This window comes from Pongo pygmaeus, chromosome 8 (genome assembly GCF_028885625.2).
Source record: "Pongo pygmaeus isolate AG05252 chromosome 8, NHGRI_mPonPyg2-v2.0_pri, whole genome shotgun sequence".
Lineage (NCBI taxonomy): Eukaryota > Metazoa > Chordata > Mammalia > Primates > Hominidae > Pongo > Pongo pygmaeus.
In genome coordinates this window covers 13,237,501-13,251,184 of record NC_072381.2, presented here as the reverse complement: position 1 = coordinate 13,251,184, position 13,684 = coordinate 13,237,501, and the positions used below count along the sequence as shown (strand labels likewise).

At 42.6% G+C, this 13,684-nt stretch overlaps 2 protein-coding genes across 12 annotated transcripts in view; one reads left to right on the top strand and one right to left on the bottom strand.

The window, feature by feature from the left end:
* The window catches only part of OPTN (optineurin), a 37,250-nt gene that overhangs the window by 20,529 nt on the left and 3,037 nt on the right, over nt 1-13,684 (bottom strand). For all 11 annotated transcript variants that reach the window (XM_054436291.2, XM_054436298.2, XM_054436300.2 and 8 more), the window contains 3 exons: nt 6,560-6,736; nt 5,371-5,573; nt 3,217-3,399 (listed from right to left, as the gene is read on the bottom strand). In XM_054436291.2, the coding sequence (XP_054292266.1) occupies nt 3,217-3,399; nt 5,371-5,573; nt 6,560-6,725 (552 nt within the window). In that variant the 5' untranslated portion in view covers nt 6,726-6,736. The remainder of the gene's footprint in view (nt 1-3,216; nt 3,400-5,370; nt 5,574-6,559; nt 6,737-13,684) is intronic.
* LOC129006551 (small nuclear ribonucleoprotein G-like) lies at nt 11,228-11,416 on the top strand. The gene has a single exon (XM_054436303.1). The coding sequence runs from the start codon at nt 11,228-11,230 to the stop codon at nt 11,414-11,416; it is 189 nt and encodes a 62-aa protein (XP_054292278.1).

Sequence of the window (13,684 nt, the reverse complement as noted above, 5' to 3'; positions counted from 1 at the left end):
TTAAACTGGGTGGCTCAAATGGAATGGAAACGTACCCTCCCCTCACCTGGCACACCCTGTCGGGATTATAAATATCCCAGCTAAGGCGTGAAGGTCAGTTTCCTCTCGCCATACACATTCTACCTGACTCTGTAAACATGAAAGCTTATCTGCTCCTCTCTTTCCTTGGCAGTTCCCTCTTTCTCAAGGTTAAGGTCATACAGAGCTGGTGACAACTCCACATATCCTTCCTTTAAAATGCAAAATGCTAGAACTCACTGAGGTAAAGTTAAAAAAGAGGCAGTTTCTGTGAATGAGATTCACAAAGCGCCATCTTGGCCAAGTTGGTTCCCATCAGAAATTTGTGTGCATCACAGGTCACTTAGGGAACAAGATAGTCTAAGACCCACAGGATTTGAAAGACATTTATATTCCAATAAGCTCCCAGGAAAAATCTTCAAAAATGCACAAAGATGGTTCTAGATATGTATGTATAAATATATATATAATATGTTTTTATATTTAGATATAGAAATATAGATATATATTATATTATATAATGTTATATATGTAATTATATATTAATTGTATAATATATTCTATATTATATATTATACAATATATTATATATTCATTACATAATATAAATAGATATATCTATTATAAAAAATAGAGATACATATATAAGTGTATATATATTATGCAATTATATAATTGTATAATATATTCTGTATTATATATTATAGAATATATTATATATATTCATTATATAATATAAATATAATGTCTATTATAAAAAATATAGATACATATATAAGTGTATGTATATTATACAATTATATAATTGTATAATATATTCTATATTATATATTATAGAATATATTATATATTCATTATATAATATATAGATATATCTATTATAAAAAGTATAGATACATATATGTGTATATATTATACAATTATATAATTGTATAATATATTCTATATTATATATTATAGAATATATTATATATATTCATTATATAATATAAATATAGATATCTATTATAAAAATATAGATACATATATAAGTGTATATATATTATACAATTATATAATTGTATAATATTATACAATTATATAATTGTATAATATATTCTGTATTATATATTATAGAATATAATATATATTCATTATATAATATAAATATAGATATATCTATTATAAAAAACATAGATACATATGTTTTTTCTCTGCTTGGGGTCATGGGGGTTCTAGATATTTTTGATAATTCTTCCTAAATCTTGGGCAGTGCTTTCCAGTTCACAGAAGAAACGCGTGCAAAACATGTTTACACTAAAAATAACTGTCACTCATCTGACAGGGAGAATGAGATGCTAACCATGCACCCTGAAGGAAGAAGCTTCACTTGGAAACTTCTCATATGCTGTTGGGTTTCCTGCAGCTTATCGGTTATTGACAGAAGGGTAAGGTTCTTTGGTTAAACTTCTGTCTCAGTAATCTTCGATCACCTGCAGAAAGGGTACTCTGGCAAAATATGACTTTCAATTGACATTTTAATTCTCTTGATTTTGGCCTCTAAAATGTATGAGGGGGCATGGATGGCAGGGTTATTCAGAGCTGTTTCCTAACTCTAGTGCGGCAAATAAATCAGAAAGCAAAGTCAGTCAGACATTCTTATTTCAGATATAACCAGTAGGTGAGCTTTTTTGCAAGTTGCTCCCCACTCCTCCTGACTTGTCTACAATGTACATTTTTCTCTTCCAGGGACACAATTTTTTTCTCTTCTTTTTTTTTAAATTTAAAGACAGAGTCTTGCTCTGTCACCCAGGCTGGAGTGCAGCGGCACAATCATGGCACACTGCAGCCACCCAAACTCCTGGGTTCAAGTGATTCTCCTTCCTCAGCCTCCTGAGTAGCTGGGAGTACAGGCGCGTGCCAACGTACATAGCTAACTTTTTGTATTTTTTTTTTTATATACACACAGGGTTTCGCCAGGTTGCCCAGGCTGGTCTAGAATTCCTGGGCTCAAGGGATCCTGCGTCCTCAGCCTCCCAAAATGCTGGGATTATAGGCCTGAGCCACTACACCCAACCAGTCCCTTTTCCTGTATCAGACATGTACTCTGACTCATCGAAAGTGACCATCTATACTACAGAGGATTTTACCCTTGTCTATCTCCCTGTCTAATCTTTATTAGTAGCAATGAAGGAGAGGCCCCCACCTGGTGCATCAACCTGCTCTGCTCTTTAATAGGGCTGCCCCTATGCCCAGGCACAGTTGTAACAGATGCTTCTCAAGAGCTTAGGGCCCCCTTGCTTAGCCCACTTCATTTGGGGTTGCAGAGAAATTTGATTTTGATAGCAATGGCTTCAAACTCCATTCTCAGAGGCTCCTGAGTAGCTGCTTTTGAAAGGGAAGGAAAAGCCAGGACACTCCCTCAATCTACAACCAGAGCAGTTCTGCTCTTTCTTTTCTCCTCTTCTTCTTTTTAATATATCAGGGTTCCTCATACCACTTTGTTTGAAAAGAGGGTTCTGTTGGCCAGGTGCGGTGGCTCATGCCTGTCATCCCAGCACTTTGGGAGACCGAGGCGGATGGATCACTTGAGGCCAGGAATTTGAGACCAGCCTGGCCAACATGGCAAAACCCTGTCTTCTTTTTTATTAAAAATACAAAAAATTAGCCGGGTGTGATGGCATGAGCTTATAGTCCCAGTTACTTGGGAGGTTGAGGCACAAGAATCTCTTGAACCCCAGAGGCAGAGGGTGCAGTGAGCCAAGATCACATCACTGCGCTCCAGCCTGGAGGACAGAGTGAGACTCTGTCTCAAAACAAAAAAGAGGGTTCTGTTGTTAAAATATGTTTGCAGCTCCCTGAAGGGAACTGCAGAATACAGCTTTGAGACCTAGTTTGAAAAATAACAGAAAGTTCATGCTCGTGTGGGTTTTTTCCTTTTCTGGTCACAAAAATGTTCAATTTGCCAGGACATGATGGAAAAAAAAAAAAAAAGACTACAGCTTTCATCATAAAAGGTAATTAATATTTTTCCATTTTAGCTATGATAACCCTTACATGCATTATGCTATACTTAGAAAATGAGAGCCAATTTATCTTTGCTACACTGGAATTTCCTCAATCCTTGGCTTGTGTTGACAAGAAAAAGTGGTATTTGTTTCATTTTTCCAGCTGAGGCTTTATAGTTTGCGCAAAACAAAAATAAAACCAAAAACTCACAGCCATCCTAATTTCAACAAAGGAATCTTCTGAGGAGCCGCTGGAGTTCAGCTTGAGCTGCAGTTCAGACACGATGCCCAACAGGTCTGCCTTCTCTGCTTGTAGCCTCACCACCTGGGTCCTGAGCTGGTCCTTTTCCTGCTCCGCTTCTGCCCTGGGAAGCCTGGAGTCATCAGTGGGGTCCTGGAGATGACAAGGAGTAAAGTGAATGAACAGATCAAACTAAGGCTGGGCACCACGGGCTCATGCCCATAATCGCAGAGCTCTGGGAGGCTGAAGCGGGAGGCTCCCTTGAGGCCAGGCTTTCGAGACCAGCCTGGGCAACATAGCAAGACCCCCATCTTTACAAAAAATTTAATAATTAGCCAGGTGTAGTGGCACACACCTGTAGTCCCCATTACTTGGGAGACTGAGGCAGGAAGATTGCCTGAGCCCAGGAGTTCAAGACTGCCAAGACCCTGTCTCAAAAAAAAAAAAAAAAAAAAAAGCCAAGCCAGGCGCGGTGGCTCACGCCTGTGATCCCAGCACTTTGGGAGGCCGAGGCAGGCGGATCATGAAGGTCAGGAGATGGAGACCATCCTGGCTAACACAGTGAAACCCCGTCTCTACTAAAAATACAAAAAGATTAGCTGGGCGTGGTGGCGGGCGCCTGTAGTCCCGGCTACTCGGGAGGCTGAGGCAGGAGAATGGCGTGAACCCGGGAGGCGGAGCTTGCAGTGAGCCGAGATTATGCCACTGCACTCCAGCCTGGGCGACAGAGCGAGACTCCACCTCAAAAAAAAAAAAAAAAAGTCAAAAAACAAATACAAATCAAACTAAGGACCTGGCCATGATACTCAATTGCCCCTACCCCTACTGACAAGGAAGTTTCTCAACACCTTTATGCCCTGTGTTTAATGTAGAAAATTCCAGCTTTTACCTGTCAATTTTTTTTTCCAGACAGAGTCTCACTCTGTCGCCCATTGGAGTGCAATGGCGCGATCTCAGCTCACTGCATCCTCCGCCTCTCGGGTTCAAGCAATTCTCCTGCCTCAGCCTCCCAAGTAGCTGGGACTACGGGCACGCACTACCACGCCCGGCTAATTTTTGTATTTAATAGAGATGGGGTTTCGCCATGTTGGCCAGGCCCTGGTCTTGGACTCCTGACCTCAGGTGATCTGCCCATCCTAGCCTCCCAAAGTGCTGGGATTACAGGTGTGAGCCATCATGCCTAGCCCACGATTTATTTTGACATAACATTTAAAATGGAAATTTTTACATTATTTATTGTATTCAAATAATCAAAATTTAAAGTAACTTCATGACAAGAAAGCAAGCCTTCCTTGCCATGCTGGAATAATCTGATATTATAGAAATAATCAACCACACTTTGGCAACAGTGGACTCATAAGCTGTGTCTAAAATTCCAGAAAGGAAGGAAAAAAGTTCCCACCACCCAACCTCCTGCCCTTTTCCTCCCATCAATGCCCACCCACACCCCTTCTCCCCACACTTGGCATGGACAGCAGAGGCCTCCTTAACAAACCACGCCCAGTGGGGATTTCAAACGTGTTCTGGGTTGTGTCATTGCTAACGTCTTTGACATCCACTCCCAGGTATGAGCACATTTTTCCAGGTTCTTCGGGTCAAGAAAAATGTGTCTCTTTCTCTTTTCATGTATGGCAATGCGATAGCCTCCTACCACAACATGACATTTTCCAAAACATTTTTAAAAAGGAAAATGTAAAGTGAATAATCTCCATTTTAGACTGAGAGAACAGACAAGGTCAACAAGTACAAATTCTGAGTAATGGGTTTTTTAAACATATCTTTTATATCAAAGACAGAAACTAAAAACAATTGTTGGTTCTAGGCAGAGGCCCATCTGCACCATCTATAATGAATACAATACAATGATTTATAACCTTACTGTTCTTTTGCCTACAATCAGTATGGTCAAAGCTTTACAAATTTCTTTCCTCTAAAAGAGATTATCCATGACCCTTAATAGGGCAATCAATCTTTTCAGCAAAAGCACTTCTTCCAAGACCAGGCAAAACACCAATCCAGACTGAACCATGAAAGGTTTTGATCTAGGAGTCTAGACACGTAAGATTCTACTGCAAATGTCAAGGGGAAAAAAAAGAAAACATCACAATGGATCGGTCTGCTCACCTCAGATGACCTTTCTGATTTCCCTTTTAGTTTTCCAAGCTCTTCCTTCAATTTCTCATTCTCATGACTCAAGGCCATTAGACGCTCTTTGGCTTCTTTGCTCTGTATCTCAAAAAACTGGCGTTCTTCCTTCTGTTTCTCTGTCCAGGCCGAAAGCTCCTCAAATCTCCCTTTCATGGCTTGATTATTTAGCTTCATGGCTTCTGCAGGAGGTTCAGAGTGATGGAGTCACACACCAGGAAAGCGGACTTGATTTGATGAACAAAATCTCCCTCTAGTCCACTTGACCCCATGGCTCTGAATCGAAAGATGCCATGCTTAGCCTCGGCCCAGGGGTCAGCAGCAAAAAGACAAAGTGGTTTTTGCTTACAGAAAAGACTAGTGGGATGAACATCATTTCTAGTCCTTAAAAATCCCAAGAAGATAAAGTTGATTTGGGTACCGCCACTACAGGACAAATATCTAAATATCTATGGTTACTAGGAACTAAGGAAGTTCTTACTACTCCTAGATTCAAACACTGGTCCTGCCCAAAGCCATGGCTTGAGATACCAGGATGCTTTCTCTTAATAAGGTAATATTTAGGACTAACTCTGGAACCATAGCAGCCTTTCTTCCTTTTTCCATTTTTTTTTTTTTTTTTTTTTGAGTCAGGGTCTCTCTCTGTCATCCGGGCTGAAGTGCAGCGGCACGATCACGGCTCACTGCAGCTCCAACTTCCCGGGCTCAAGCAATCCTCCAACCTCAGCCTCCCCAGTAGCTAGGACCAGAGGCGTGCACCACCACGCCCAGCTTTTTTTTTTTTTAATTTTTTTGTAGAGATCAGGTCTTGCCATCTTGCCCAGGCTGGTCTTGAACTCCTGTACTCAAGCAATTCTTCTGCCTCAGCCTCCCAAAGTGCTAGAATTACAGGCATGAGCCTCCACGCCCAGCCTCTTTTTCCTTTTGAATGGGCTAAATATCATTATGCTACTTCCTTGAGATACACACAGTTTTTATTTTTACCTGTTTCCAAAAGTAAAAATCAGAACAGATTTAGCCTTGCCAAAAGCTAAACCCTGTGCTTCCCCACCCGCTACCACCTACAGAAACGGGGAGAAGGGAGCTCACCACCAAGCCTTAGTGCAAAGGGACGGCATTTCTTGCAGGCCCAGGATGAATGGGGCACGCAGGGGCCAGCCCTGCTCACCTTTCAGCTGGTGGTTCTCAGTCAGGAGCTCTTTCATCTGCTGCAGCAGCTCCTCCGGGGTGAACGTGTCCAGGTTTGGGTGGGCCAGGTAGGGGGGTCCATTTCCTGTGCTTTCCCTGGGGCTGTCCTCCTTTTCAGTGAGGCAGCTGAGAGGTTGATGGGACATTGCAGAAGTTCCTGTGGAAAAGTCACCCGTTGAAAATAGAGCTGTCCCCCACCCCACAAGGGGTCCCTGGGAGTCCCACAGACCCATTGGTGATTGCTAATATTTACTCCAAAAGTGGCCCACTTTCTCTCCAGTTACATTTTGAACATTTTTGATTCTTCCTTTTAAACAAAAAAGGTATATGTAGCTTCAGAAAAGTGTGTGTGTGTGCGCGTGTGTGCATGTGTGTGTGCGTGTGTGTGTGTGTGTGTATGGGTGTATAAAAGGGTACAATGAGGGCCGGGCGCGGTGGCTCACGCCTGTAATCCCAGCACTTTGGGAGGCCGAGGCGGGCGGATCATGAGGTCAGGAGATCCAGACCATCCTGGCTGACACAGTGAAACCCCGTCTCTACTAAAAATACAAAAAATTAGCCGGGCTTGGTGTTGGGTGCTTGTAGTCCCAGCTACTCGGGAGGCTGTGGCAGGAGAATGGCGTGAACCCGGGAGGCGGAGCTTGCAGTGAGCCGAGATCGCGCTACTGCACTCCAGCCTGGGCAACAGAGCGAGACTCCGTCTCAAAAAAAAAAAAAAAAAAAAAGGGTACAATGAGGATTTGGGAAACGGGGGAGGGAGACGAGGGTATGACATCATGATGATCGGGATATATGTAGACATGCACAAGGTATCATGAAAAAAATTTCCCATGCAAATCTTCAAATTCAAATCTCCTTATTTCTAGTGAATTGCATGGTAAGTGAATTCTATCTCAAAAAAGCTGTTTTAAAAACTATTTTTTGTTTATTGTATTTTTGGTTAAGAAGAAAGGGAGAATTAACATTCTTTGAATGCTTACTATGTGTGGACTCAGCACACCAGGCCTGTCACTGACTAATCTTCATTAACGCTGAACCAGGCAGCTGTTTCATAGGTGAGGAAGTTGGGTTTACAGAGGTGTACAGCTCATCCAAGGCCAGGAAGTGGCACCACCAGGTATCAAAGCCACACGTTGTAAAACAACAGAGTCATACTACTGAGTACTTAGGCTTTAATATTCTATTTTGCAATGCATACTGAAAAGACTAAGATATCTTTAGGTATTGCATGGTCTGAAATTTTTTTACACATATCACTTTGTTTTACAGAGGGGTCCATGTGGACATAGAAATGCAAGACAAATGAGTAAATCCCCACTCTGCTTCTGTGTTACCAACCACCCAGGCAAACATCTTCAGCACAAATTTCCACCTTCACACTTGGTGAAAATGATGTATTTTCTTCAAGAGCTGATGGGGATAGATTATAAAGCAATACATAGCAAAGGCAACTCCTCCCCACTGACGGTGTATACACATGGCCCACACACCCACTCCACAAAGGTCAAGAGTGGCCAAAGTCCAGAGAGATGCCTGAAAAAGCATATTATTACTTCCAGGATGTTTACTGTTAGAAGATTGTTTTTGAGCCGGGTGCGGTGGCTCACACCTGTAATCCCAGCACTTTGGGAGGCTGAGGCGGGCAGATCACGAGGTCAGGAGATCGAGACCATCCTGGCTAACACGGTGAAACCCCGTCTCTACTAAAAAAATACAAAAAATTAGCCGAGCATGGTGGCAGGCGCCTGTAGTCCCAGCTACTCTGGAGGCTGAGGGAGGAGAATGGCATGAACCCGGGAGGCAGAGCTTGCAGTGAGCCGAGATCGTGCCACTGCACTCCAGCCTGGGCGACAGAGCGAGACTGTCTCAAAAAAAAAAAAAAAAAGATTGTTTTTGTTTTTTGAGAGTTTCTCTCTGTTGCCCAGGCTGGAGTGCAGTGGAGCGATCTCGGCTCACTGCAACCTCCACCTCCTGGGTTCAAGTGATTCTCCTGCCTCAGCCTCTCAAGTAGCTGGGACTATAGGCATGAGCCACCATGCCTGGCCAATTTTTGTATTTTTAGTAGAGACGGGGTTTCACCATGTTAGCCAGGCCGGTCTCGAACTCCTGACTTCAGGTGATCTGCTGGCCTCGGCCTCCAAAAGTGCTGGGATTACAGGCGTGAGCCACTGCTCCTGGACCTTAGAAAATAATTTTAAATCCATCTATCCAACAAATAGGTATTAAGCACCAATGTACACTATACAACTGTGATCAGGCAGAAAGCCACGGATGCACAAAAGGGGTGAAGAGAGAACCTGGAAGCGAGCATCCCATTTCTAACGGGGGAAAGGCACTGGTCTCAATGAGATCCATCAGCCACTCATGACTATGGAGCCTGTGTGACCCCTGAGTTGTGGAGAATCCATTACACATGATATCAGTCCCTGGAAGATAGAGATAAGAGCACCGCCTGTTTCTGACATGTAACTGTGTCATAATATCTATGTGTGCATTTAATAGCCATCAATTAAAATAAAACAAAATGCACCACTGTGGTGTTGCGTCCTTGGCCACAGGAGGCAATACCTTGGGCTTTCTGTAGATCTTCTGGAAGCAATACCTGGTAACCTCCTTTTGGTGCGAGGAACTTGTAGGTAATCAGAGACAGAGCTACCTACCACACCCTGTGACAGGACAGCCTGTGCCACTTCTTCCTACAAGAGCTAGCACCAAGAGGGGCATTCTCACGTAGTCACGTAACGAGGGTGATGGCAATTTTACGAAGCGGAAAACACTGATAAACCATAGGATTCATTTTTGAACCTTTTGTATCTATGTGTCACACACCCAAATTCACTTAGAAAACAGGTATAATGCAGAAATGTTCCATAGCTTAGCATTAGGTGACTAGAACAGACTGCTCTTCTTCTCACAAAAATAATCTGAATAGACCATCAATTTCTAATTTTCCGTAAAATTCATTTTATTGTACCCAGAATCATCTCATTAGAATAGGGTTTTACCGAGTAACAGTGTTCCTACCTAATTTGCAGAGGAATACTAAAATTCTAGGTAATAGACCTAAAAGAGAAAATCCTTGTCATATGTATCATTTACTTGCCAACATTTAATTTTTCTTAGGTATTCAGTGATTATACTATATTTTGCAAAGGCCATGAAAATATTCGACAGATTTTTTTAAAGAAAGGATCTAAGCACATTTTTAGAAATGTGTTTGGTTTCATCTTATCATATGCGCAAATTTCTCCTTTTTTTCTGAAAATGAAAGGAAAGGAAGGGGAGGGGAGAAGAGAGGGGGAGAAAAGAGAGAGACGTTTATTTGAAAACTGTTAAGATTTTTTTCCTCAATGAACTTTTTTTTTTTCAGACAGAGTCTCACTTTGTCACCCAGGCTGGAGTACAGTGGCACAATCTCAGCTCACTGCAACCTCTGCCTTTCAGATTCCAGTGATTCTCCTGCCTCAGCCTCCCAAGTAGCTGGGATCACAGGCATATGCTACCACACCTGGCTAATTTTTGTAGAGACAGGGTTTTGCCAAGTTGGCCAGTCTGGTCTTGAACTCGTGACCTCAGGTGATCCACCCATTTTGGCCTCCCAAAGTGCTGGAATTACAGGCTTGAGCCACTGTGCCCGGCCCCTCCATGAGCTTTTATACCTCCACCAAGCCTACAGATACCACCATAATAAAGTTAAAACTGGTTCTAGTTGTTACATCAGTGTTTCTGACTTCTCACGTTGCCCGGATTTTATAAGCATACGAGGAAAAAAGTGGGGTCATGCTAAGAGGCCACAGAAAAAAACACTTGTACCATTAGCCAGATGTGTGGCCTTGGGAAGTCACATGACCTCTAGTAGTATTTATTGACTCATCCAGCAAATGATAATCCTTATGTTGTTGCTTTCAGCTCAACAACTCTGTGAAAAATATTCTTTAGTTTCTAGAAAGACCACAATCTAAACCCCACCCTTCAATGCATATACACCAAGTATCACGGGCAGGCCAGTCACTCTCATGAATAGCTATACTTGTCCTAATGACAGCAAATTCTGTGATATTGTGTATTGTTAGAAAAAATATTTTGTAATTCAAATGTCATCAAACATAAGAAGTTAGCATAAATAGTAAATATAAGCATGTAAATACTTAATATTTGTCGCCCAGGCTGGAGTACAGTGGCACAATCTCAGCTCACTGCAACCTCTGCCTTTCAGATTCCAGTGATTCTCCTGCCTCAGCCTCCCAAGTAGCTGGAATCACAGGCATGTGCTACCACACCTGGCTAATTTTACTAAAAGTAATTTAATTGATGCTGGGTGCAGTGGCTTATGCCTGTAATCCCAGCACTGTGGGAAGCCAAGGTGGGCAGATCACTTGAGGCCAGGAGTTTGAGATCAGCCAGGCCAACATGGTGAAATCCCATCTCTACTAAAAATACATAAATTAGCAGCAGAGCTCGCGTGTTGGCGTGGTTACCGCCAGCAGCCACTGCACCTCTTTCTGGCCGACTCGCCTCCCGGTCCTGCGGTCGGGCCCCTGGTCACCCCCACGCTGTCCCTTCTTCGTTCCTTGAAGATCTCGAATGCCACCTTTTGTTGAACATCTCGAATAGCATCATGTTCTAACCAGATGGCTAGAGGGGATTTATGGACAAGAAGTTATCATTGAAATTAAATGGTGGCAGACATGTCCAAGGAATACTGCGGGGATTTCATCCCTTTATGAATCTTGTGATAGATGAATGTGTGCAGATGGCGACTAGTGGGCAACAGAACAATACTGGAATGGTGGTAATACAAGGAAATAGTATCATCGTGTTAGAAGCCTTGGAATGAGTATAAAAAATGGCTGTTCAGCAGAGAAACTCATGTCCTCTCTCCATAGGGCCTGTTTTACTATGATGTAAAAATTAGGTCATGTACATTTTCATATTAGACTTTTTGTTAAAAAAAACTTTTGTAATAGTAAAAAAAAAAAAAAAAAAAAAAAAAAATTGCTGAGTGTAGTGGTGCATGCCTGTAGTCCCAGCTACTCGGGAGCTGAGGCATGAGAATTGCTTGAACCTGGGAGGCAGAGGTTGCAGTGAGCCGAGATCATGCTACTGCACTCCAGCCTGGGTGACAGAGTGAGACCCTGTCTCACAAAAAAAAAAAAGAAAAAAAAACTAATTTAATTGATTTTGGATGACTCAAAGGACACTTCATAATTCTTAGGTTATCTTAGGACATCACTATGAGCTATCACTGTGCAGTGCACATATGAAATATCTATTGGTGGAATGCCAGTTACAGAAAGCTTCATTCTCTGTTTTTAACATCACCTTGAGCTACGTTCAACTGAGGAAAGACAGAGATACATTACATATCCTTGCACATGTCTTCGAAGGTTACAGAAACTGAAACTAAGCCATTTATTCTAAGATTCTATCTAATAACAGAGTTTCCCATAATCAACTGACCTAGATGTGAAGTATGTTATTTCTAGGCAAAAGTGATATTTAATGATGGAAGCATGAATTAATTGAGCACAGGATTTGTCAAGATTCCACCAATGAGGAAGACTGAGGACTGCCTAGTAGGTGGATGGCCAAAAGCAAGTCCCCTAGATTTTATTCCCAGATCTGCTATCTCAATTCCTGATTGTGTGTGTGTGTGCATGTGTGTGTATATACATTTAAATTCCAGAGATCAAGTAATTATAGTAACGACTTGACCTTGTAAACACGAGCATGCATCTGATTGCTGAGTTGGCCTTAGAAATGATCCAGACCAACATATTCAATGCAAGAATGTCTTGTCTGGTTTTGATGGCACATGATCCTATAGAGCAGGCTTGAGTATTTCAGTGATAGAGCATGAGCGCAGTGACCTTAGCAGGCACTGTCTGTTCCACTGTGGGATGGCTCTAGTGGTCAGAAAGTCGTAATGTGTCAAATGGTACCTGCCTTACACTGACTTCCCCCCAGTGGACACTGGACACGGTATAAGGTTAGGCCCTTGCCCTGGTATGGCCAAGTCTTCAAATTTTCTAATGAAGTATTCATAGGTTCAGTCCCTACATGGGATAAATGAGTTTTAAACAGTGAAAACTTGCTTTTTGACCAGAGACAAGAGTTGGCTACTGGCAAATTCTATGAAGAGTTTGCGTTCACAAGTGGGGTAAGATTCTAACATTGCATTGACTAAACCCTTCACCACCTTGGAAAAAGAACTTAGAGTATGCACCCTACTAATGGGGTAAAAGCAGCCTTGTCATTACACACTAGAAGGGATATTGTGACTTTGTATTTTAGTAATATACAGAAAATGGCAGCAGCTTTAACCTAGCTGCCCAAGGCAGGAACCTGGGAGTGAGGCTTGATTCTTCCTAGCCCCCTTTTCCCCAAGTCTAATGGGTCACCAAATGCCATCACCTCTACCTCCTAAATATTTATTTTTTCTTTTTTTTTTTAAATTAAGACTCAGTCTCACTCTGTCGCCCATGCTAGAGTGCCGTGGCAAAATCTCGGCTCACTGCAACCTCCGCCTCCCAGGTTCAAGCAATTGTCCCACCTCAGCCTCCCAAGTAGCTGGGATTACAGGCGCATGCCACCATGCCTGGCTAAGTTTTGTATTTTTAGTAGAGACGGGGTTTTGCCACGTTGGCCAGGCTGGTCTTGAACTCCTGATCTCAAGTGATCCACCCACCTCGGCCTCCCAAAGTACTGGGATTACAGGCATGAGCCACCACGCCTGGCCCTCCTAAGTGTTTCTAAAATCCACTGCCTCCTCTCCATCCCCACAGGCTTAGTTCAGGCCCTTATCTTGTCTGTACCACAGCCACGTTGACCTCCACAAAGGACAGGGGTTCTGCCTATTTTGTCCACTGCTGTATCCCCAGGACTGAGAACATTACTTGCCACATAGAAGGGAGGACTCAGTAAATATCTGTTGAATACATTTTAACAGCCTCCTAAATGACTGGCTTTCAGCCCTGTCAATTTCAGTCCTCATGCCCTCATGGTTTCTTTTGCAATATGAGGTCATTCCCCTGAGTCCATCCTTCCCGTACAAGACAGACTTTCAGCTTCTTAACAAGACAAACGTGGCCTTTCAGGGCCCAGG